The 25566-nt window shown below is 43.5% G+C and overlaps 1 protein-coding gene across 1 annotated transcript in view; it reads left to right on the plus strand.

Moving 5' to 3' along the window:
* The window catches only part of SV2C (synaptic vesicle glycoprotein 2C), a gene marked incomplete at both ends in the record, with an annotated part of 178614 nt that overhangs the window by 73620 nt on the left and 79428 nt on the right, over positions 1 to 25566 (plus strand). The window contains one exon of the mRNA XM_082651005.1: positions 6530 to 6681. Coding sequence (XP_082507131.1) covers positions 6530 to 6681 — 152 coding nt within the window. The remainder of the gene's footprint in view (positions 1 to 6529; positions 6682 to 25566) is intronic.

A 25566-nucleotide genomic window follows, 5' to 3' on the forward strand; every position in this document is an offset into this window, starting at 1 on the left:
TATACCGTAAGTGGCTGGAAAAGTCTGCATGTTTTTTTGATATCATTTCTCACAGATCATTATAATGATTATCACCATCTTTATTCATGACACCATTTAGGTGCTGTGGGAATGCATGCTTCCAGCTCTCTCAGTAGGGAGGTTAATTTTTTTTCAAGACAGCATTAGGATACTGATCTCTGAATACACCTTCTCTCCCAGTGGCACCAGGTCTGTTGGATATGCAGACCTGTATACATTTGGGAAGCTTAGGTCACCACCCTGATTGCAAACAAGGGCTAGGGGAGTTGAAGTTATGTTTTTTTAGAAACACAACTTTTACATGTTTACATCTCAATATTCTTAAAATAGTCAGGTTTAAACTGTGGCTTTGGAGATGGGAGGAATAAAGCTACCCTAACCGCCCATCCTTTAGCACCCATCCTTTATGACTGGGCATAGGGGATTCCCATTCCTTATTTGATGATTGGTTCCATTACCAGGAGATGTTCTCCTGTTTCTATCTTCTTTTTTTTCTTTTTTGGCTGTGTTGGGTCTTCGTTGCTGCAGGCAATCTTTCTCTAGTTGCCGCAAGCGGGGGCTAGTCTTCATTGTGGTGCGCGGGCTTCTCATTACGGCGGCTTCTCTGTTGTGGAGCACAGGCCTTAGAACGCGCGGGCTTCAGTAGTTGTGGCTCACGGGCTCTAGAGTGCAGGCTCAGTAGTTGTGGCACACGGGCTTAGTTGCTCCAGAGCATGTGGGATCTTCCTTGGCCAGGGATCGAACCCGTGTCCCCTGCATTGGCAGGTGGATTCTTAACCAGTACACCACCAGGGAAGTCCCTCCTGCTTCTCTCTTGATTACTCATAGTAAACATATGCCTTCTTATCAATACAGCAGTCTCATTTTGTGTGCTGACCCAGCCCATTCAGAGATGTTAGATCTGTGTTCTTTCATCTAAGCCTCTGTACAACCTCCTCTGTGATAGTCTATTTACTTCCATGAAAAGGAAGTCACTGAAAAGTTCATCTTTGAGGCTGTTTTTACTTCTGGGTCCAATTGAAAACATAATGGGGACTTCCCTGGTGGTCCAGTGGTTAAGCCTCCACACTTCCACTGCAGGGGGCACGGGTTTGATCCCTGGTCGCGGACCTAAGATCCTGCATGCTGCACGGCGCCGCCAAAAAAAAGCAAAAAAGCAAACATAATGAATTGGTTCTGAATTGCTGTCCAACTTGCCTGGCAGTTCAGTGTCTTCCTTCCTTTTTTGTTGATTCTGAGTAAGGATTAAAAGGATATTTTTCATGCGACTTATTTGTCATTGTGATTCCCGGCATAGACTACACCATTCACTAGTCTTTCTATAAACCCGTAACAATAAAATCGTAATAAAGCCATCAGAGTCAGCTCTTATTATCTGTATGGAACACATGACTTTACAATGGTTATTCAACTTCCTCCTTAATTGTGTTCTCATATAATACCCCATTTCCCAGTGGAAGGGGAAGACTGAGGTACAAGACTGGTTGACAGTCACATGGTGAAATAAGTCAGAATGAAGTTCCTCTTCGTTACATGCTCAGCTGAAGAACTAAAGCAGAACAGAATTACTTGGTAGAATTCCTCCTCAGGACAAGAAGTCATCATTCTATCGTTTCTCCCCTGAACGTCATATTTCGAGCCATTTTAGGTACAATTAGCCTTTATGTCTACAACCTCCTTCTTTCACTGCAGAAACCTAACCCCCTCCCCCTCTTCGCCTCAGTAGCCAGCACACATCAGTATCACAAGGTACAGGGACAAACAGAGTCCGCCCCTGAATTGTCATCGGGGCTGGAGTGACGCCAGGTGTGGCTGTGAAACTTGCAGGCCTAGGACAGTCAGGCTTCCCAGATTTTCAAGGAGGTTTGTGGAGACCGTAATGCTTGGCCTTCTCCTTCATCCTGCTGTGCTAAACCCATTCAACTTAAGGATCTCGTGTTCCCAACAGAGGAGAAATTTTGTCTGTAAAGCTGATACACCCTTTGCCGTATACAGTATTTCACTTGTGGATTTGTCTTAAATTATTGAGGAACATAAATAGGTTTCATGATATTCCCTTGATGCCTTCTATGGAGTATTGCAGACCTTTTGAGGGATATATTGTGTGTTCCTGCACACGTGTGCACACACGCATGCAGTGGGGTGAGGGTGTGGTCCCAGTTTATTCTAGTGATGTGTTCTACGCAGATTTTTTACTTTCTTTATATTTCTATAATTAAAGTTGTAGAAACCTAAAGTTAATAGCACTTAGGGAATAACTCCAGCTCAAATTCCAAATATCAACATTCTGTTTCATTCGTGTCAATTCAATTATTTTGAATCTGACTAACCTTCCACCTATAATAGAGTGTGCATTTCAATTATTATTCCCTTTGTGCCTCCTATTACCATGGATAATTGAGATTTGACCCTTTATGACAGCTAATAAAATAGACTTAATATCCAATTGTGAGAAAAAATCTTTATAAACCACCCTGATCTGATTGCTTCATTTATGTAAATATTCCATCAGAAATGAACTTGGGCAAATTTCAACAGCAGCTAACTGATCATTATATAAGGAACAACAAAAAAGTGCTCCATGTTAACTGAATTTAGACATGTGTTACCCATCAAGCAATGTAAAAGATAAGTATTTTATGCCTTATAATCTGGCCTTTTAATATAAAATATCATATTTTCCATATTATATCCCCATTGCAAGCGTTTCTCAACCTCAGCACTATTAATATCTGGGGCTGGATAATTCTTTGTTGTGAGGGACTGCCTTGTATACTGAAGGATCTTTAGCAGCACGTGTGGCCTCTACCCACTATATGCCAGTGGCAACTTCTGAGTTGTAACAACTAAAAATATCTCCAGACATTGTCAGATGTCTGCTAGGAGAGGGGAGCAAATCAGCGCTATTTAACAACCACTGATATGTGGGAATTTGAAAACTGCCATTTTAATATTTTTATCTCTTCAAATATTCTCAGAAATTGTATCTTAGTACAATAAAGGAAATAAGGAAATGTGATAGCCCCTCACACAAAATATTGAGGTAGAATAGTAGAGGGAAACTCTGATTATATAAGATTTGGTGGTGAAGGGTGGCAACTAAGACACAGAACTAAGACATAGAATTCAAGAACTCTTTGGGGGCTCTGCTGCTATCAGAACTGCCATTCCAGCACCCCCAACTTCTCAGGTCATATTGGCCCAGGACATAAGATGTTTCCACTCACTGGAGATGTTTAGGTCGTCAGAGCAGGTTACGTCTCCCCTACATCCCCACAGAGTCTTTGGGAAATTCAGTTCTCCTGAGTAAGCACTTAGTGCATGCTCAGTGGGCCAGGTAAGGGATTCAAAGCTGAACACGATACAGTCCTCAGCTTCTAAGAGCCTCCCGTCTAGTGTAAACAGCGTGTAAGCACTCTGATGGGGTATGAAATACTAGTAATAGTTAATATTCCAGCATGCTGTAATGTTTTTTCTCTGCTTGAAGGACGTCACAGTAAGATGAGGAGTAATGTTTTCCCCGAAATAGATGGTCAGCCCACAGTGAGAAATGTGAATGCTTGGATTGATTTTTAGGTCCCTGAGTCTGAAGGACTTTGCAAGGGAATTAAGCAGACTCCCTCCCTCATTCTTCAGACTCACTTAGCCCTTGATTTTAGAGTTCCTTGTGGCCTGCTTTACAGACATTGAGACATCCATGCAAAAACATCCAAAAAACAACACAAACAAAAAAACGCCTTAAAAAAGAGACCTTGAATCAAAACCGGCAGGATTGTTTAAAAGCCCTAAAGTTGGCGTTCTTTTATGCAACAGTGATTTGTTTAAAACTAACAGGGAAGTCTCCCACTTGCCTTTTTAGCCGCCCTCTTGTACATTCATCTTGGTTCAGAGCGGCTTGGCATATCCTGACACACAGTTGTGCCTTTATGAAGTGTAAGTTATAGCTCTTACATACAGAATGTCCAGAATCCTGATGAAACATTAATTAGGATGTGAAAAATCAGTAAAAACTGGGACTCTTTCTATGCACTGAGAAGTGAAGGCACAGATTAGGAACCTGGGACTTTATGATGCAGAGAAACAGATTCTTCACATCCAATGACAAAAGGAGTAGCATTAAATGATTTATGACACATTTTATTTCCCATTAAAATTGTGTGCTGTGATGGAACCATTTCAAATCTGTTCAAAACTTCATTGAATTTTTAAATTCAGCTAGCTGTCCGAGCATGGTGTGAGGTCCTCAAGAAGCCAGGCAGAGAACTGTGTGTGTCTATGTGATGTTGTTTATAGCCAGCTGTGACTGTTCATCACAGCATCTGTTTCTTGTTTGGAGGTCTGGTTGATGGACTTGGTCCTGGCCGGCTACCCCTGGTGTGATGGCACTAAGTTGCCATGTGCTGCATCTGAAGTCATGCGGAATCATACAGGGATTTTAGGTAGAACTGTCACATTCATAGCCCAGAGGAACAGATACAGATGCTTTAAGGTGATGATTTTTAAACTCTCTGAGGACTTCCCTGGTGGCACAGTGGTTAAGGATCCACCTGCCAATGCAGGGGACACGGGTTCAATCCCTGGTCCGGGAAGATCCCACATGCCGTGGAGCAAATGAGCCCGTGCGCCACAACTACTGAGCCTGTGCTCTAGAGCCCGCGAGCCACAACTACTGAGCCTGAGCGCCACATCTACTGAAGCCAGCGTGCCTAGAGCCCGTGCTCCACAACAAGAGAAGCCACCGCAATGAGAAGCCCACTCACTGCAACGAAGAGTAGCCCCTGCTCGCCGCAACCAGAGAAAGCCCTCTCACAGCAACAAAGACTCAATGCAGCCAAAAATAAATAAATTTATTTTTAAAAATAAATTAATTTTTAAAAATAAATTAATTTATTTTTAAAAATAAATTAATTTATTTTTAAAAATAAATGTAAAAAAAACTGCTTTATTTAGAAAAAAATAAACTCTTTGAACAGCCGCTCTTGCTAAGAAACACATTGTGACTCATTATACATTTATATATATATAAGTATATATAGTTATATATTAAATATATATGTATACTCACATATATATACAAATATACATTATATGCTATAAATATATTTATTACGGACACAAAATTTAATGAAATGTTGCTTATCCTTATTACTTGAGTGTCACTCAAATATTTCATCTCTATTTCAATTTTTAAAATGCTGTTTACATTTACTAAATTAATTCCATAGCCTACAGATTGAAAAACACTGTTCTAGGTGGTCTGCCCATATCCAGCAGTTGGTAACTACCACATTACTATAAGCAGGGGCAGACTTATGAAATGATGCCATACTTTGACCTACTAGTTGATGCAGAGTGACATTATGAACGCTGCGGTTCATTTGGTACATCTAGTTTGCTGCAGAGATGGCCTTTCTCTTAATCGCATTTGCTAAGGTCACTGCCAGTACTTCTTTATCATATCAAAGGCTCTAAGGAAATCAGTTATTGCTAAATGAATAAATACATGTGTTACACCTTGACATCAAATTTACATGAAACGTCAATAGCAGTTTTCCTTATAGAATTCTGAACATAAAAGAATCAATACATATTTTAAAAACTGTATCACTAGATGTCTTTACAACTTGCTTATATTGTTGCACATTTTATAAAAAAAATGTTTAAGAATTCACATATTGTTTGGAATGATAGTAATTTTTTCCCATACTACCTTACTTTCTTAGGCAATAGCTCTTAAAATTTGGGGGTTAAGGTCAGTTTGAAATTCTGATGAGATCTATATGGCCCATCTCCCCAGAATGAACAAAACGTTTATTCCATAGACCCTCATTTGAGAACCCTTAACCTGGATAGAGGTCACTGTTCATATCCTCTATCCAGAGATCAGTCAGCATCTCTTATAATCACCCAGACTGGAAGGAAGCATTGTACTCTTGGTATCTAAACCAGGAGCTCGTACTCGTTCAGCAATATCTGCTGGATTGGGACCAGAGCCAGTCTAGGAAACAACCCTGTTGGTCCTGTGTTTGCTGACACATCAGCCAGATTAGGCTCCAGGACCAATGCTGTGGGGTAGTAAGTATAGGTTGCAGACAGGCCTCTTGAGGTGTTTGAAGCTGTTTCCAAAGTCTCCAGGTAATGGACAGGACATAATCATAGTATCTTTTTCTAATGTGTTAATTAAAATATTCCCTAGATTATACCAAATATTGTGGGCTTTTTTTTGATAAATATCATGTCGAATATTCAACAAGGAACAGAAAGTCCATGCAGAACTTAAGCTAAGTTCTGTAAAGCACAGGAGTGGGGCACCACTGCCACCTTTTGGTAACATAGCTTAATTGCAGGTTCAAGATTAAAGTTACTAAATGGTAGAAAATATACCTTCCTTGATATGCTGGGATAAAGAGAGAGCATGTGTTGTTAGAGCCTGCTTGGGCTCTGCCCTTTGTACTTCACATTGGCTGTACAGGCCCTGATTTCACGTATCCTCTGTACCTCTTGGCAGGATTGGAGGAGCCATTCCCACCGTGTTCTCCTACTTTGCTGAAGTGCTGGCCCGAGAGAAGCGGGGTGAGCACCTGAGCTGGCTCTGCATGTTCTGGATGATTGGTGGCATCTACGCCTCTGCCATGGCCTGGGCCATCATCCCACACTACGGTAAGAGGCTGGCCTTGCGCCAGTCGGGCAGTCGTCTTGTTTTATTCCAGCTTCCATTCCCATCCCTTTCCTCTCTCGTAAATGCTGATTTGAGAACAACACTGTCATCATCATCTTTCTCCCTCTTGTAACGTATAGGATTCCCACCCCCCTTATAGAGATCCGTGTAAGGTAAGACTGTGCCAGTGATCATTTAGGGATCCTTTTTCATTTTGCTATTTTTAATGCCACTGCTTTCAGTTGTTTCCTTTGTGCCATCGACTCTGGGGTCCCCACGTAAGTGGAGGTGAAAGGATGCATAGATCATGATCAGCATATAAGGCAACATGACTTACAATTGTTCTGGGGACTTTCATGCACAGGAGGCACCCACAAGTGCCTTTATTCGTCTCCTCTGGGCTTAGTCCAAGGCTCAGCCCATGTCAGCCTCACCTCTTCTGGCAGCTCAGAACTAGGATGGGAGCAGGAAGAATCCCATCTTGTCAAGGACCATCAATTTGCAGAACTTAAGAGGTGACTCTACCACCCTTGCTCCACAGGTCCCCTCCTCAGTTTCTCCTAAGCACTTAACCATTCCTGCCAGCTCAGAATACTTGAAGGTTTCATGTTTCTGAGCAGTACTTGCCCTCTCAGAAGGCACAAGCTCCCAGTTGCTTCACCCACAAACAATGAATTGCTGGGAGAGGTTAACAGAATCTAGGAATTGAATTCAATATGTAAGGAAAGGGGAGGGGACGTGTTCTGGTTATATTTGTGCACGTATGAGTGTGTGTATGTATATGAAAACAGGCTGAAGTTGGCAAACTATGAGTACTATGTACGTTAAAACCACTATGACTTCAAAAACTCGTTCTTTGTTCTATCTAAACTCTAATCAATCTAAAAAATTAGGTTTCAAAAATTCACTCCTTGCTCATTTTCTGCCTTTTTTTTTTTTTTAAGAACAGAGCAGCTTTTCATTATAAAGCATAGTTCTGTTAGGGAAAAACCTTAAGTGAATTTAACTCATTGCTATAATCAAAGACAAGACAGACTTCAGTGTTCAGATGCATTGTGATTTGTTTTTCATACTGAGCTATAAAATTCATGTTGTCACACTCTTTCTTTTAATAAACCTAAGAAGTTATTTGCAAACCACAATTGTATTTGACAACAACAAAAAATACACAAGACATAAGAAATTGGTTACGGGGCCTGAAGAGAACTTTCCTTTGCCAAACATTTGAGTGTGATGGGTTTCTCATTTTTAGACTCTTTGGTCACTTCTGGGCCAGAGATGCCCTCATATAGGCAGTTAACCATATCCACCGTGAGGCTTGTCCTCTGCCACCATCTGAGGAATTAAAGGAGATTCTCCTCCTTCATCTGGGACCTGAGGACCTCAGTCACGCTAAGAACCTTCCCCTGTATGGCGGTGTCTAACGCCCGCCCCACTCAGCTCGCTGTTCCAAATGGAAGAGTCACTTAGCTACCACGTAAGGAATTGCTCCTTAGGAGCTATGTATCAGGAGACAAAAGGGAGATGCAGGGCCTGGGCAGAGTCCAGCTGTACCCAGCATTGCCCCCAGAGCCACCGCTCTTCGTGTAAATGGAAATAAGGTGCCAGGTGCAGATCGTCACAATTACAGCCCCACTGGCCGTCTCTGCCAGGTACTTGCACAGAGCACAGCCTGGCAGCTGGATTCTGTCTGAGGCCAGAATGTTCTGTGTCTCAGCCTCTGGTGACAGCACAGCTTCTTGGCTCCTGGCTTTATTGCTGCCCCCTTCCTGGTCCTCCCTTCCCATCACATCTCAGAATTTTTCCTGCTGGCCTCCCTAAACTCATAACTCAGGCTGGCCTTTGCAGTCTGCCTGTTTCCACCAGGCCTGGACATGATGGGTTTTGTTTTTGATTTTGTTTCCTCACTCAGTATTCAGCTCCCCAGACTCCTGCCTTTCGCACATCCCTGCCCTTGAACTGTGATGAGCATTGTGGAGGGCTCCAGGTTTGTCTCTGGCCTTGCCAGCTGTCAGTGGCCGACCCACAAAAGATTAGCATGATCCCCAGCTTTATTTTTCTCAAGCACACATAAGATATTCTTATTTGAGCAAAAAGGGCCACCTAAACCATATATAGCCAGAAAGAGGGAGGCTGTGAATCATAAACAATGCTTGAAAAGTTACAGAGACAGTCACAATACAACAGAATTAAATGTATCTGAGACTGACATTAATTTCTGTATTGAAGGAACCAATAATGACCTGGTTAAGAAATCAGTAACAGAAAATTAAAACCGTATGCCCATGCTTTACTGAAGGCTTTCCATGGCCAGAATGTGGCAAAAAAAAAAAAAAAAAAACACAAAAGAACAAAAAGAAAAACCAGCAAATTACTGCTGTCAATCCTGTCTGTGTATTAGAATCAGCAGGGGAGGTTTTTTAAATACCCTTGCTGAGTTCATTTTATACTCTTGCAACTTGAAGAGTTTTAATTTTTTCAAAATAAAAGAGCTTAATTTTAAAAGTCCTGTGCTGAGGCTTCTGGGGGATGGTGATGTTCTGTATCTGGATGGGGATGGGGTGGGTTTCAAGAGTATTTATTCATAAAGATTCATTAAGCTGGGTGCTCAAGGTTTGTGCATGTCACTGTACGGAGGTTACACTTTTTCCTAAGCACTTTTTAATAGAAGTTTACCACTTCCCGCACCCCCCTGAAAATACCCATGCTTGGGTCCTACCGCAGATCAAATGAGTCAGGTTCTCTGGGCTGGGGACTTAGCATCTATCCTTTTAAAGCCCCCAGGTGGTTCTCACGTGCAGCCCAGATTGAGATTTCGTCAGCTCTGTACCTCTCCCAGTGGATGATGCCCAAAGCCCCTGGGACTTTGTCATGTATATACAGGGCAGCTCTGAATGGGAGCAAACAGCGAGCTTGACCTGCGTGGTTGACTTATTCAGTTGGTGTTTGAGTTTTAATATTGTTGGTTTCATCCAGGCTAAAGGGCTTTTCCATTCATCCAGTTCAGAATCACACTTTAAAAGTAACTGTAACATCTAGATATCTCTTCTTTCCAATGACACATCTTTTTACTCTACTTAAAAAAAGACAGAGGGTTAAAAGTCCATGTACCTTCCCTGTTACCTCTGAAAAAATAAGAAGCTTTCTATTTTCCCTCTGAAATTCTGCAGGGTATAAATGATGCCACAGCCCACAGAAATAACAAGAGAGCATGCAGGTCCTCGCCTCTCTATCTTTCATTCAGGAGACCTCTGAGCACCACCCCTGTACAGTGTATTGAATTTTCACCCAGCAGGGAAGGAATTCAGGGCACAGTAAAGCAACTCAGAGTCAGGTACTGGCCCTTCTCACACTGGTAATAAGATTTGCTCTGGAGGGAAGGAATCAGTAATTGGCATCCACATGGCAAGGATGTCAAGGGATAGATGATGCGTATAGTCATGGGGAAAGCAGGTGCTCTTGTGTTTCTGGGCGTCACCTTTCCGCATTTGTGGCTGAGCAGTCAGTGCGTCAAGCCTGAGCATATGCCGTGAGACAAGAATTGTGGCACCAGACGAGCTTCTGAGGCAAAGCAGACCTTGAGCTGGTCACTAAGGATGTTGAAAGGAAACCTGGAGGGATTCTTAGGAAGTTAGACACAACTTTCAGAAAGGGTGTTCGGACCCTTTCTGCAGGGGCTGGTTAGTTAAGACTTGGGCCAGAAGCTACTGATGGATCTCGGATTCACCTGGCCTGCCGCCAGCCAAGTTTCTGTACAAGCATCAGATGATGATGCGCTTTACCTTCCCATCACTGCTCTCGGGGCTGCAAACTTCCTTGGAGTCAGATGGATGCCAGCACCTGAAGGTCCGCACTCTGACAAGACGTTAGGGGACAGGATACAGATGTCATCCCACGAGGCACCTTTCCTGTAAAGTAAGGGAGGGGGAGAGAAGAACCCACCCAGAAGTAAACACCTTGGCCTCAGAGCTCAGGGGCCTGTAGCCGCTGAGAGCAGGTGTTAGAAAGTGTGGTTCCTCTTGACCCACACCCATTCTCAAGCCAACAACTTGACCCACAGTGGGGACTGGCTTCTGGTTCACAAAAGAACAAGCATTGTGTCAGGGAACAGATGGCACAGGTACAAAGGTTGCCTTGCAGCCTTTCTCCCCTCCCCCACATCCCCTATGTATCAGGACACCTCAGCATTGAATGGAAGCCCCAGTGCCCTAAGGGGAAAGTGGGACAGGGAGCTGAATCCCAGGCCCTTTCACTCCTTTGCTGAGAGCTTTCATTGAGTCCCGGGCTTCGGAGTTGCTGCCAGGTTGCTGTGCTGTCCGCTCCATTAAACCCTCTGTCATCATTTCCTTTCTTTCTTTTTTTTTTTTTTTGTTTTTTAACATCTTTATTGAGTATAATTGCTTTACCGTGGTGTGTTAGTTTCTGCTTACATTCACTTTTATATCAGATGAGGTACTGTTCCCTGCCGAGGTGTGTGACAGTACACAGCAAGGACCTTCAGTTAGCTAAGTGGGAAGGCTCTCAGCACGAAATGCCTCAGCTCTTAAAGCCCACAGCACCCGGGCTAGAGCAGCCCCACTGCCTCCATCGCCTACCCCTTGCTGCAGACCTCCAGGGCCAAGCTGGGGACGCCCATAGAGCCTGAGCCCAGCCCAGCCCTCCCCCTCCAGCTATGTGATGTCTGGGCTTAAAAACACACAGAGTCCCAAGGTTGTCTGAAGTATCAAGATGTCTTCTACTTCCTTTAGTTACAAGAGGTGTGAAGCTAATACATTTCTTCTCCCTAATGGTGAAACTGGAATGAAGGGAGGAGGGGATGGTCGAGTAGCTGTCTGGTTGAGGAAGGAAACAGGGAAGGCTGTGTACATTTTGTTCACAAGAAGGAAGGCAGTGTGGCCGAGGGCAAGAGGAAACAGTGATAGCTGATTTGGCGTCTCAGCCCTGCTGCTTCTGGGCGTGTGAGCTTTGTCAAGCTTTTCCGTACCCCCAGCCCCATTTCCTAAGTCAGCATTTTGAGATTGAGTGTAATGATCATGTTAGAGCACCTAGTTCATAACTAATGTTCAAAAATGGTAGCTGTTATTGCTAACAGGTTCATATCCTACATGGGATACCCAGACTCTGTCAGCACAGCCCAGTGTGAGCTCAGAGCTATGGGGAAAGAGGGAGAATGAACTAAATGCGTAAAATGTGTAAAGTTTTACCTAGAGGGTGAGAAGATCAGAGGAAGCAGACCGGAGAAAAAATAAGAAAAAATGTAAGATAATGAGAGAGAATCAAGGAAAAAACAATACTGTAACATCTTGACTACCTGCAACCTAATGAATCAGAATCTTCCATTCACTTATTTGTTGGATGAATTAATACTCAAAAGGGCACATCCTATATAAAGACTCATTTTAAAGGCCATGGTGCCACTCCCTGGGTAAAAAGAACAAGAGCCTGATGGCCCTCACCTGCTGACACACGTGACCAGCTGACCTGTGGGTTATTACATGGACATCCCCAGAGCCAAGCTCTGTCTCAGCTGCAAGGTGTCCTACCTACACTCTGGACACAGGTAGTCCGCATGGGCTTAGATATGACAGGCCCTGGTTCCAAGCCATCTCTGTCATTCTCTAGCTTTGTCACCTTTAGGGCAGTTACTTAGGCTCTCTGACTCTCAGTTTCCTCATCTACAAAATGGGCATAATACCCATTACAGGGTTGCTGTACTAAAGGACTATATACAAAAAAGTGGTTACTTAGCACAGTGCCAGACACAAGTAGTTCGTTAAGTGTGGTTTTTTCTTTCCACAGGTGGGGCTGAAGTTGAGGTGAGGGAGGAAGAAAGAACTGGAATATTAAAAAGGTTTTACTCCCCTTTTCCTAACTATGTTTTCTTAGCTGTTCACTTATCATTTGAAGGTTGTGGAGATGGATAAAATGGGGAAAGGCACAGGAACTTGTAAGGCATGCCACAGTATTCTGCACCCACTCCAGGATGGCAGGGGAGGGATAAAATGAGAGCTGGGATCCCACGCACCAGCCCAGCCAGGACAGGCAGGCAGCAGGTGACCCCAAGCCCTGCTGCCCAGCTTTGCCATGCTTCACTGAATGTCACAGCCCTGAAGATTTTATGCTCACGTGTCTGAGTAAGACACTGAAAAGGGAATCAATTCGGTATATCAGCATACACCAATATGATTTCTTAATTTGTCCATTTTAGAATCAATCCCATCTTTCATTTTAACAAAATGACCCTTGGACTCAGATTTCCTACACTCTATGACTGCCATGCAGTCATAAAATACATCAGCAACCCCCCCAAAAAAAAACCCCAATAATGATAGTCTTTTAGGGCTTAAGGTGAGATCAAAAAGGCATTATCACAGTTTAAGTGTATGGCCATTTCTTCTGTGAGTATGTCTCCTTGTTCATAGTACCCAGAACAGAAGCAAGTATTTCAGAAGTCTCGCGTTCTTAAACATAGCCACCAGCCAGCTCTCCCACCGGAGCCCTCCTGTCTCTCTCCTCACCCTATACATCACCTGGGGAAAACATGTTTATCAGCTAGGGTGCAAATAGCCCCTCTACCCACAACAAAACCATCCCCTGCTACAGACCCAAAAGACGTGCCTACTTCCTTGAGGGATGGAGAGTTCTGCACAGTTTGGGGAAGTGCTTTTCAACTCTCACTCTGACCTTTGTGGTTTGTATAGTGAACTTAGAGGAGCTGCCTCTTCTGCTGTGCATCAATCCAATCACCATGGAGCTCAGGTCATAACTCTTCCATTCAAGCTCCCCAGAAAGGGAGGGGATGTCAGTCATTTGTTGAGACCCTTCTATGTCCCAGGCATTGTACCAGGCACATTATTTTTGTCAACTTTAATAATAAAATAGCCAGTTATCTTGCCAGCAAAATTCAGTTATCGCCAGAGGAATTGCAATTTGGGAAACACAAGCTATGGCAGACCATAGGCAAATCCAGAGATCAAAGGAGGGGAGCTTGCTTTTATAGAGAAAAGAGGGGAGTTGGGAGAGGCTGTTCCAAAGGAAAGTTCATTGGAAGAAAGCAAGAGTTCAGGGTGGTGACCGCTTCCCATTGGCTGGGCTGTGGTGTTTCTCATTGGCTGGGCTGTTGCTGGGCAAGGAAAATCTTACTTCTGGGTAGTAGACTTCTTCCTGTTTGGGGGTACAAGGTACTCTTCTTTCTTCAGGGCATGCAAATAGAGTTGAACACATGCAAATGATGGGGAGTGATGATGTGTGAGAGCTCCCTCTACTGGCCTTCCTGACTCTAATTTTAGTTGAGGTTTTTCTTACTGATTTTCACATCTTATACACATAATCTTAAAATGGAGAAATGGGCTTTAAAAATATGGCAGTCTTCTTGCTTGTGTATTCGTGATAAGAGCTAGACTCCTATGCTGCTAACACTGCTAGGTGACACTGCAGAGCTGGGATCTATAATCTATCCCTCAGGTAGTCAGGTGGAGCCTACAGACTTCCTTTCAGAATAATGTTTTTAAATGCAGAAAATGAAATAAATGAAACCAGTTGTTTCAAAATACAGTTATCAAAATGTATTAGCATATTAAGTAACAATACCTATTGACAGGTCTAATAACTACCATAATCTTGAAGTAGATAGGAGCATAGAAGCTAAAAATCAACAAATGCTTTCTTCTGAATCCTAGGGAATCACTGGACTCTAGGTTCTTCCCAGAATCCCACCTTCCATTTCTTCACCATCTGTATGAGTTAAGATTAGGATTGACTAGATATAAAGGAAAAAAAAATAACAGGCATAAATAAGTTAGAAACTTGTTTTATATCACATAAAAGAAGCCTGGGTGGAGGCAGTCCGGGGCTGGGATGGTAGCTCTATGGTCATCATCAAAGGTCCCAATTCGTTTTATCTCGGAGTTCCACCATTCTTAGCATGTTCCAACCAGGAGGTCCACATCTTAGGCAGCACAGAGCAGGAAGGACATATAAGGGTATGTCTGTGCTCCCATGAAGAATCTTCCTGGAAGCCCCACACAGATCCACTTAAATCTCATTGGCCAGAACACCAACACATGACCATAGCTAGCTGCAAGGGCATCTTGGAAATGTATAGCTGACTCCTAAGGAGTAAGGAGAACACAAATCAGGATAAAGTGGATACTGGGGGACAACTGGCCATCTCTTGTAGGAAAATCTTGTAGGACTGTTCATGTATTTCATAATCAGAAGTTTAAGTATGGTCTTTTTATATTAGTTTTTGTATGGATGTAATGGAAAGCAACTTCAGCTAACTCAACCAGAAAGGGATTTATTGGAAAGCCACTGAATAGCTCACAGAATGGTCAGGAAGGCTGGAGAACCAAGCTTGGAAAAAACAGCAGGAACTGAGTCCTTCCTTTGGTGTCTGGAAGGGCTGTCAGCAAACTCAAAATTTCAGCACCTGAACCCAAAGAAAACACTTACTGTCTAAGAAAAATTAGCTCAAAGTTAACAGCTTCAGTTTCTAGTGTAGAAAGCTTCCAAGGAGCTTTGATATTGGTTTGATTGCTCTTCAGAAGTCATGGGGGAGAGTTTTCTTTGCAAGATGAAGTCCTTAATAAATCATAATCACTAACACACGACATTAGAGACAAGCTATCCCAAGCGCTCACTCAGATAAGGTGCTTAGCGTACACTAATGTGTGTCAGGAGGAGAACCTGGGCCCATATGAAGGTCGGTATGGTTCAGGCTAGTATGGCCTTTACAAGTTGGTTTCAGAAAATGTAGGTACAAGACTCTAGAAAGCCCCAGACAAGTGAATCCTCCAAAGCATTTCAGTGAGCCAAACTTTCCCGGTCCTCAGATCACAGTTGACTACTAGATCCCTGAGACTTCCGCAAAGCAAATGTGAATCCCAGCCTGACAGCAAACTGTGTCTTCCACAAATCCTGGAGACCTCGAGCTCCAGTAGAGATAGTGGAACCTACAACAAATAAAAACGGAAAAGTTGGTTTCATTTACTGTAGGTAGAAGTGGCTCCTGCAAAAGCTGTTGACATTAGGGTTTGTCTTGAAAACAGTGAATACACTTTAGAGTATAAAAATTAGTTTAAAAATTAATGGCAGGGGCTTCCCTGGTGGCGCAGTGGTTGAGAGTCCGCCTGCCGATGCAGGGGACACGGGTTCATGCCCCGGTCCGGGAAGATCCCACGTGCCGTGGAGCGGCTGGGCCCGTGAGCCATGGCTGCTGAGCCTGCGCGTCCGGAGCCTGTGCTCTGCAATGGGAGAGGCCACAACAGTGAGAGGCCCACGTACCAAAAAAAAAAAAAAAAAAAAAAAATTAATGGCAATACCAAATGCCAGTGAGGATGCAGAAAATGCATGTCTCATGCATTGCTGGTGGGAACTCAAAATAGTGCCACCACTCTGGAAAATAATTGGTGGGTTTCTTTAAAAAAAAAACTAGACACACCTAACATACAACACACAGTTGCACTCCTGAGCATTTGCCCCAGAGAAATGAAAATGTATGTCCTCACAAAAACGTGTACATGGTTATTCAGAACACTTTTATTTGTAATAGCCCCAAAGTGGAAACAACCAAAATGTCTCCAATACCATAGAATTCTATTCAGCAATAAAAGGAAATGAACAGTTGATACAACAGCTCGTAGAGACCTCAAGGGCATTTTGTGAGTGAAAAAGCCAATCTCAAAAGATATAAAACATTCTGGAAATGACAAAGATAGAGATGGAGAACAGATGAATGGCTGGCAGGGGGTAGAGGTGGTGAGGAGAAAGGAAGCAGGTGCGACTACAGTGGAGCCGCCCCCAGAGATCTTTGTGCTGATGGAATTGTGTCTTGACTGCAGGTGGTTACGTAAATCCACACATGTTATAAAATGACGAAGAACACATTATACCACAGTCAGTTTCCTACCTTTGGTATTGTACTACAGTTACGTAAGATCTAATCCTTTCCAAGCACTGAGAGAAACTCAGTGAAGGGTACATGGGATCTCTCTGTACTATCTTTCCAGCTTTCTGTGGCTGTATTTCAACATAAAAAGTAGAAAACAAAATTAGTACTACGTTTTGAAGGGCATTTTCACATATACCATCTTATTTATTCTAATAATCTTGGGAACAAAAGCAACAATAAGTGTCATTCCCATCTTTGGAACGGAGAGCCTGCTGCAAAGAAAGTTTGTCATTTCCCAAAGTGACACAGAAAATGGAAGATAAGCAATTAGAACCAGTCTTCTGATCCTCATTTCTTCAAACTGTTCTCCAGACATGCCAAAGCTAAGAAACGTCCTCACAGAACAACATACAGAGGGTTGTTTCGAATCATTTTTAAGGTCTCTACAGTGTGTGTATATGGCCCATATGGCAACCATCCATCCCCACATCTATCCGGGTGATGCTGTCACAGCCCCTTGCCAAGCATTCTAAGCAGTAAGCCTCCGTCATTTGCCATAAGAAAAACCAGTCACACCCAGAATTCTGTTATTTTTAAAACTATCCTACTGAAAATGTTATGAGACAGAAGAGGTTTTTACATCACGCACCTTTTATCCCACAACTTCATAAATTCTCACTTGACATTGGTGTTTCCTACAAAGGCTACACTGCGTCTTCTCTCTCCCTCTCCCCACACAGCGCGTAATTTCACTGGCTTCTGTCTCCTTCCTCCAGAAATCTAACTGCGTTGCCCACCCCACTCTCCTTTCTTATGCACAGAAAGTCAGCTCTGCCCAGCTTCTAGCTCCAAACTTAGATACTCCACCTGTATTACTCTGCTTGGGCTGCCGTAACAAAATACCGTAGATTGGGTGGCTGAAACTACAGAAATGTATTTTCTCACAGTTCTGAAAGCTGGGAAGTCCAAGATCAAAGTGCCGGTCGGTAGTTTCTGGTTGAGGGATCTCTTCCTGGCTGTCTTCTTTCTGTGTCCACATATGGAAGAGAGAGAGAGATCTCTGTCTTCCTCTCCTTGTATCCAATTAGGGCCCTACCCTTATGACCTCATTTAACCTTAATTACTTCCTAAAGAAATTATCCCATCTCCAGATACAGTCGCATTGTGGGGTGGGGTTTTAACATGAATTTTGTGGAGACCCAGGTCGGTCCATAGCAGCTCCCATTGAAAGGGCCTTCCAGCCAAGAAGGGGCCTTCCAGCCACCAAAAGCACCCCCCTGCTTTAAAGGCATTGGGGCTTATTCATTTTTTTCTAATGTTTTTCTTGTTAGATACCTACTATCAAACCTAACTCTGAAACACTTATCCTTTTTCTCTCTAAAACAAGGTCTTAATGATAGTCTTATGGTTCCGTAAGAGCTCCCCAGCTCATCTCTCTGCACATCTCTATATTCTGAACTAGACAAAGTGTGTGTGTGTGTGTGTGTGTGTGTGTGTGTCTGTCTGTCTGTCTGTCTTTGGAAAGAACTGTCCCGAAAATACCCCTGCTGGGCTGAATTCATCATTAACCTAATTAGGTCTCTTATCCAAGGCTTACAATTAGCACCATTACCAAGTCTTGGTAACTAACTGCTGTGCTTCTAAATTAACTGTCACCTGGGGGGGGACATAAAAATTGTCATCATCTTCTAAATGTTTGGGCATATGATCATTGCCCTCATTTCCATCAATAATATTGAACTGCCTTAGAGGGCAAGAGATAGTTACAGTTTTGTGGAAAGGTAGAGAAGTCTTCCCTGATATCTTAGGGTACCAGCTACAGAATCTGGACTTCATTTTTCTGCCATATGCATATCGGGGTCCCCAGAAGGAGGAATACTCCATTCACTTGCCTAGATTGTTAAGGTGAAAGGACGTAGAGCTGCTATCTGTTTTCTTTTTTTTTTAAATAAGTTTATTATTATTTTTTTTGGCTGTGTTGGATCTTTGTTGCTGCACATGGGCTTTCTCTAGTTGCAGCGAGCCAAGACTACTCTACATTATGGTGCACAGGCTTCTCAATGCGGTGGCTTCTCTTGTTGAGGAGCATGGGCTCTAGGCACGCAGGCTCAGTAGTTGTGGCTCACGGGCTTAGTTGCTCCTCCGCATGTGGGATCTTCCCAGACCGGGGCTCGAGCCCTTGTCCCCTGCATTGGCAGGCGGACTCTCAACCACTGCACCACCAGGGAAGCCCTGACCATCTGTTTTCTACAAGCACAGTGTTCTGTCATTTGTAAGGAGTAAGCCAAACTTTGATTTTTACATAGCCTACCAGCAGAGACATTGGTGCTGAATGACCTGGAAGTTTCTATTCTCTTATGGGCTGATTTAGCATTTATATTTTATGCAGCTGTCTCTCTGTCAAAATCGAGCTTAGATTTGCTCTGAGTTGCTTTTAGAAGGTCTCAAGGCAAGCCCAGTTAAAGATGCAGGTGTGTTATCTTAGAAAATATCGCCATTCAGCACAACTGGACCCCACTGCGAGCGTACCTATGTAACTAATTCCTGAAGATACACAATTAATGCCTAGAAGAGCTCGTTAGAAGAATAGATTATTAAATAGGACAGAGTTTGAGGTTGAAGGCATGATAGGGAAATCTTAGTAATTCCTACAAGGATTCTTCTCAAGTTTGGAAGGTGCTTCTTCTTCAGGAAGTGTCTAATCTTTTATGTAATGTTGGAGCATGTTTCCACCTGAGGACAGATTAAATTGCATTTTCCACTTATTCCTCATTCTTAATGTTCACTCCCCAGTGAGCTCTTCAGCTGTGCTGCCCATCACACTGTGGAATGTACAGGACAAAAAGCAGCCCTGAGGCCTAGAGAGGACACTTGCAAAGAGACTGGAAAACAGTGAGCATGAGAACTGTGTGATGGGGACACAGCAGTGGTCAAGGTCTAAATCTGGCAAAATTAAAGGAGGCAAGATACGGCAAAAGAAAATAGTGTGGGCTAGAGCAGAGTGGGATGGTTACTGTAGATCTTAACCAAATGAACTGTCCTAACTAGAAAACGCTCTTGTTGGTTGTTTAACCCAGTAGTAGTGGAAGAGATGAGCTATTTCCACCATTTGTATATTCCCTTGCCCAGTCTTCTCAACAATTCAAAGCGTATCTGAATGAGATGATTGGCAAGGGTTAGGAAATCAGTTGAGGGTCATGGAACCAATATAATTTTTTCTGTGTTTAAGTCTAAGTTATCCTACAAAGAAATGTATCCTGGGACTTTTCCCCCATCACCGCTAAACAAACTGAGAGTTAGCCTTTATTTAAATTGCTCGATGAGATATTACACTGCACTTTGGGAGTGGCAAACATTTTTGTGTATCTACACTGTGCCTGGCCCCATGCTGGAAGCCAGAGATTCTTCTAGGATTGTGGAGAAACATCTGTTCTTGGGTAACAGGGAAGAATCCTGAATCCAAGCTTTGCTTCTCATCTTCCCTGTTTCGGCCTGTGGGTTCACAGTACCACTTTCTCAAATACTGTGATGGACTTGAGAGTACGTACTTCCTGGGACCACTTTGAATTCCACTGTGTTCTTCAACATACAAATGGTGTTACAAATTAGATGGAGGGAGCACATCAGCCTGACAGGCTAGGGGGAGGGTTGGGGAGGAGTGGGGCTAGAAGGGAAGATGAGGTATTAAGGGTCAGAAGAGTCTTGGTTTCATGTGACTTAACAGTTTAAGACTGAGATGGCCAACATAAATATCTTAGTGACCAAGGTGATGTAAACAGGTGAAGCTGGCAAGAAAGAGGACTGAAGCAAACGACAGAGTCTGTGCCCTTTCTAGAGGGTCGGCAGCTACTCAGCTGCAGCAGGTTTAGCCGTGCAGCTGTTGAAGCCTGGTGTGGCCAGATCTGATTTACCACAAGGCAGGATTCTGGAGATATATATATATATATATATATATATATATATATATATATATATATATATATATATATGTGTGTGTATATATATATATATATATTTATTTATTTTATTATTTTTTTTTCTTTTGCTGTACGCGGGCCTCTCACTGTTGTGGCCTCTCCCGTTGGGGAGCACAGGCTCCGGACGTGCAGGCTCAGCGGCCATGGCTCACGGGCCCAGCCGCTCCGCGGCACGTGGGATCTTCCCAGACCGAGGCACGAACCCGTGTCCCCTGCATCGGCAGGCAGACTCTCGACCACTGCGCCACCAGGGAAGCCCGGAATTCTGGATATTTATTTGAAGTTTCTCCAATTTTCAATCTACCAATTTTAAAATGTATCCCTATAGAGATATACATATGCGGTCAGCAGAATGATGGTCCCCAAAGACCATCCTAACTCCCAGAACCTGTAAATATGTGAGGTTACAGGACAAAGAGGAATTAAGGTTGCAGATGGAATTAAGCTTGCTAATCAGCTGATCTTAAAATAGAGAGATTACCATGGATTATCCGGTGGGCTCAATCTAATCACAAGGGCCCCTAAAAGCAGAAGGTAGAGCAGGAAAAGAGAAGCAGAGAAGTGGTAGCATGGGCAAGACTTGGCTTGGTGGTGTTGGCTTTAAGGATAGGGGAACGGGGCTCTGAGCCAAGGAATGTGAGCAGCCTCGAAAGGCTAGAAAAAATAAGGAAATATATTCTCCTCTGGAGTCTCTATAAGGAATGCAGCTCCGCTGATGCCTTGCTTTTAGTGCATTTCAGATCCATTTTGGACTTTGGACCTCCAGAACTGAAGATAATAAATTTGTGCGGTTTTTTAAGCTCCTAAGTGTGCAATAATTTGTTACAGAGCAAAAGGAAACAAATAAAACTAGAATAAAATACATCAGTTTAAGTGATGAGATTTGGCAAAAGGATATAATTCTGTAGCCACCACCTCAATCAAGATAAAGAATACTTCCATCACCAGAAAGTTCCCTCATGCCCCTTCGCAAGTCAAGTCCCTCTCACCATGCCTGACACCTGGTCAGCAAAGATATGTTTTCTGTCTTTTGTAAAATTTCATATAAATTGAATACTTCATAGAGTATGTAATTTTTGTGATTCTATCAAAGTGATTCTATCATAATCACTTAATTTTTTCTGAAAGTTTTCGCAACACTACATGGACCAAACAACATACACTTGTGCCAAATTTGGCCTGGGGAACTGCTGGGTTTAAGCCAAAGAGAGCCAAGCTTACCTGGAGGGGAGAAGACAGGTAATTACCCTGTGCTGATGCAGAAGACAGCGGGTCTCTGAGAGTCTGAGTGGGAGGAAGATTTTCACAATTAAGAGAAAGGCAGGTGGGACTCCTGGTCCTCAGGTACCTGCAGGGCAGCTGTGCCCTTAAGCCAAAGAGAATGGAGCTGGGCCCCTGGAGGAAGAGTCCCAGTGACCAAAGAGAGTGAGAGCTTAGTTTTGCTTAGAGGTTGGAAGTGAGCTAGTGATTGCCAGAAGGGCAGGGCCTTAGCATGGCCTGGTGAGGAAGAAAACAGGCTCACAGGGACCTTCTGAGGGAAGAGCAAGATGCAGAATATCTGATTGGTAGGCATCATCATCACACAGGAGAATTATCTTCAGTGGTTTATAAAGACTTTCAGAGACATCATCTCATTGTTGCCAAACCAAACTTGGGTCTGCTTGCCCACATGCAGTAAAGGCAGTCTGCTGACACAGGATTGTGGTAAAGTGCAGTGATTATTGCAAGACCAAGCAAGGAGCACGGGCAGCTGGGGTTCAGAAGACCTGAACTTCCCAATAGCTTTCAGGGAAAGGTTTTTAAAGGCTGAGGGAGAGGGTTGTGGGGTGCGTGATCAGCTGTTGGACATTCTTCTGACTGGTTGGAGGTGCCGTAATCAGGAGTCAACATCATCGACCTTCTGGTTCCAGCTGGTCTGGGGTCTGCGTGCTTGTGGTCAACATACAGTTAACATCTTCCACCTCTTGGAGATTTCATTATCTGCAAAACAGCTCAAGGACATGGCTCAGAATACTATCTGTGGCCCTTGAGGAGGAACTAAAAGTCCTTGACTTTGTTTAATGGCTCAACTGTATTATTATTTTGTCTTGCTTGACTGTTTTCATTTTCCTTTGTTTCTCCTTTTTCTCAATTCTCTGATTAAATTTGTTCTTTGGAACTCAGGGGAAGCTTAAGAGGTTAAAGTTGTCCTATAAACAAGAGACAGGCAGATAACATGGTAGGGGAGGGTAGTCTTTCTCAGGAAGTCCCCACAGGGTCCTGCTTGGTTATAATTCCCCTTTTTCTTTGATATTCCTCCATCTTGAGGAGGAACAGGTGCAGGACAAGAAAGGGAATAAAGTTTTGGATAGAGAGGTTAAATCATGAACTTGGCAAAGGGACTCGGTTTTCGAGGGACTCTGTTTCATCGTGACACAAATGAAGTCAAACTGTGTGACAAGCTGTTCTGTGCAGTGGCTGGCCAGGCAGAGGACACTAGGGTAAACAAGTGGCCGGACTCACTTCTCCCGTGACCATCCCTCTTACGCTTGGGTGGTTTGTGACCGAGGATGCCTTGGGCCAGTGGTGACATTTCTTTCTTGTAGTGGACAGAGGTTAGAGTTCCATGAGAGAGAAAGAGAGAGGGAAAAAGGAAAGAAAGACTGTGGAAGTGGGTATCCACCCCTTTCTGATCCAAAGGTGGTACCAGTGGAACCAACTAGGAGGAGCCATTAACCCAGGCCCTTGGTGGGGCATCTGTCCTCTGTGCCCTTCTTGTGCCTGGTGCACACCTCTGCCTTCTACTGGGGCTAGAGTTTTTAGAATTTTCCTCATGGCTTCAATTAAAAAAAAAGGTTTCTTTAGTATTCTAAGCAATTTGTGGACTCTGAGTCCAGAGATCAAAACTTAGTCATCTTTTACATGTGTCCCAATGTTCATAGCAGCACTGTTGACAATAGCCAAGACATGGAAGCAACCCTAATGCCCAGCAACAGATGATAGGCTTAAGATGTGGTGTGTGTGTGTGTGTGTGTGTGTGTGTGTGTGTGTGTGTGTGTGTGTATACACACACGGTGAAATATTACTCAACTATAAAAAAGAAGAATGAAATACTGCCATTTATAGCAACATGGATGAACCTAGAGAATATTATGCTTAGTGAAACAAGTCAGACAAAGACAAATACTATATGATATCACTTACATGTGGAAACTTAAAAGATAATACAAGTGAATGTATATGCGAAATAGAAACAGACAGATATAGAAAATATGTGGTTACCAAAGGGGAGAGGGAAGTAGGGGTACAAATTAGGGGTATGGGATAAACAGATATAAACTACTATATATAAAATAGATAAGCAACAAGGATATACTGTATAACACAGGGAATTATACCCACTATCATGTAATAACCTATTGAATATAATGGAAAATAATCTATAAAAATACTGAATCATTATGCTATGTACCTGAAACTAGGACAATATTGTAAATCATTTTTAAAAAGTCATCTTTATAGCCTCCATGGTACCAGTCACAGTGCCTGACCCAGATTAGCCCATAATGAGTGTTATGATGAATTGAGGCACAGGGCCATGTAATAAATGCCTTGGTCAGCAACGTTAGACCCTCAACAAGTCTGATCCAAGACAATTACTGCCAGTTCTCATTAGTCTCATTAAACAAACTTGTGCTGTGAGGTTATTTTCTTCCTTTGTGAATCACCATTTTTAGGAATGGGTTGCCATCTTGGTGACAGTTGTGGCTGATGGACTTTGAAGTGAGGCGTGTTCCATCACGTTTCCCGTAGCCCAGACCTCTGCGGGAGCTATTCTTCAGAGCTGCAGAATTGCAAGTTGCCCCAGGTTTTGTCCTTGCTGAGCTAATGCTTCACTGCTGTAACTGAAAGTGGTTCTCAAGCTTCTGGGTTGTTGTCGTTTCCGTCTCTGCCTCTCTCTCTCTCTGCTGTTTTTGGCCTGTGACTCACATTCTGATTCTAAAGCATCTTCAGTGGCCTTTGCAGGCTGCTCGAGGGATCCAGGCTGTTGCGTTTATTTGAAGGGTCAGCCACTCATTAGGTGCTGAGCAGGCAGGGAGTCTTTCTCGCTGCTGAGAATCAATTCCAGCCAAATCAGATCCACTTGGGGGTCTCTCAAAGAATCGCTTGCCCACATGGTAATGGTTTGAAGAGCACTGAAACGCCTGATGGAAGAGGGACAGAGCAGAAGATGGGCTGCAGTGACGTGCAGTCTGTGGCTCACAGCAGACGAACCTCACAGTGGAGAGACTTCAGAAATCAAAGTTGACTGTCGTGCTGAGGAGGCCCGTCTTGTGCTGCACTCAGGACTTGGCAGGGTGGGGAGGATGGAGAAATGCAGAATGTTAAGGCAGGAAAACTGACATTTTGCCCTCCACACATCCATGGTTTTGTGTTTGAGGCTGAGGTCACCCTGCCAGGGGGAATGGGAGGAACTGAGAGGCGGGAGTGGGGGGGAAATGCCCCCCACTCATCTCCTCGAAAGAAGATTTGGTGTCAGTCTCTTTACTAACATTTAATCAACCTTTATTTCATGCTATACGCTGTTCTGAGACGTGAACATGTGTTAATCCTTTAACTTTTACAACTATCCCACAAAGAGACACTGTTGTGTACATTTTACAGATGAGGAAACTGAGACCCGGAGAAGTTAAGTGACTTGCCCAGAGTCACCCAGCTAGTAAAGCAGAAGAGCAGGAATTCAGAACCAGGCAGCATGCCTCCACACCCACAGTCTTGGTGGCCTCATTTTATGGGTTCCCATTCTACAGGGCTGACATCCAAGAAGCCGCAAGTATCCACTGGCTCATGTCCAGCTTTCCATCAAAAACTCTCTAAACTCAGGGGCAGTTCCCTTCCTCTTCCTCCTTCCAGGATGGAGCTTCCAAATGGCCTAGCCAGGAAAGCAGGGAAATTCCTAGAACTGACATTTGTATCAATTGGCAGAAAATAGGAACCCCATTGATACCTGTCCTCCCCACCCCCACCCCTTACGTCTG

The sequence above is a fragment of the Grampus griseus genome (genome assembly GCF_964374135.1).
Source record: "Grampus griseus genome assembly, chromosome: 3".
In the NCBI taxonomy this organism is placed as follows: domain Eukaryota; kingdom Metazoa; phylum Chordata; class Mammalia; order Artiodactyla; family Delphinidae; genus Grampus; species Grampus griseus.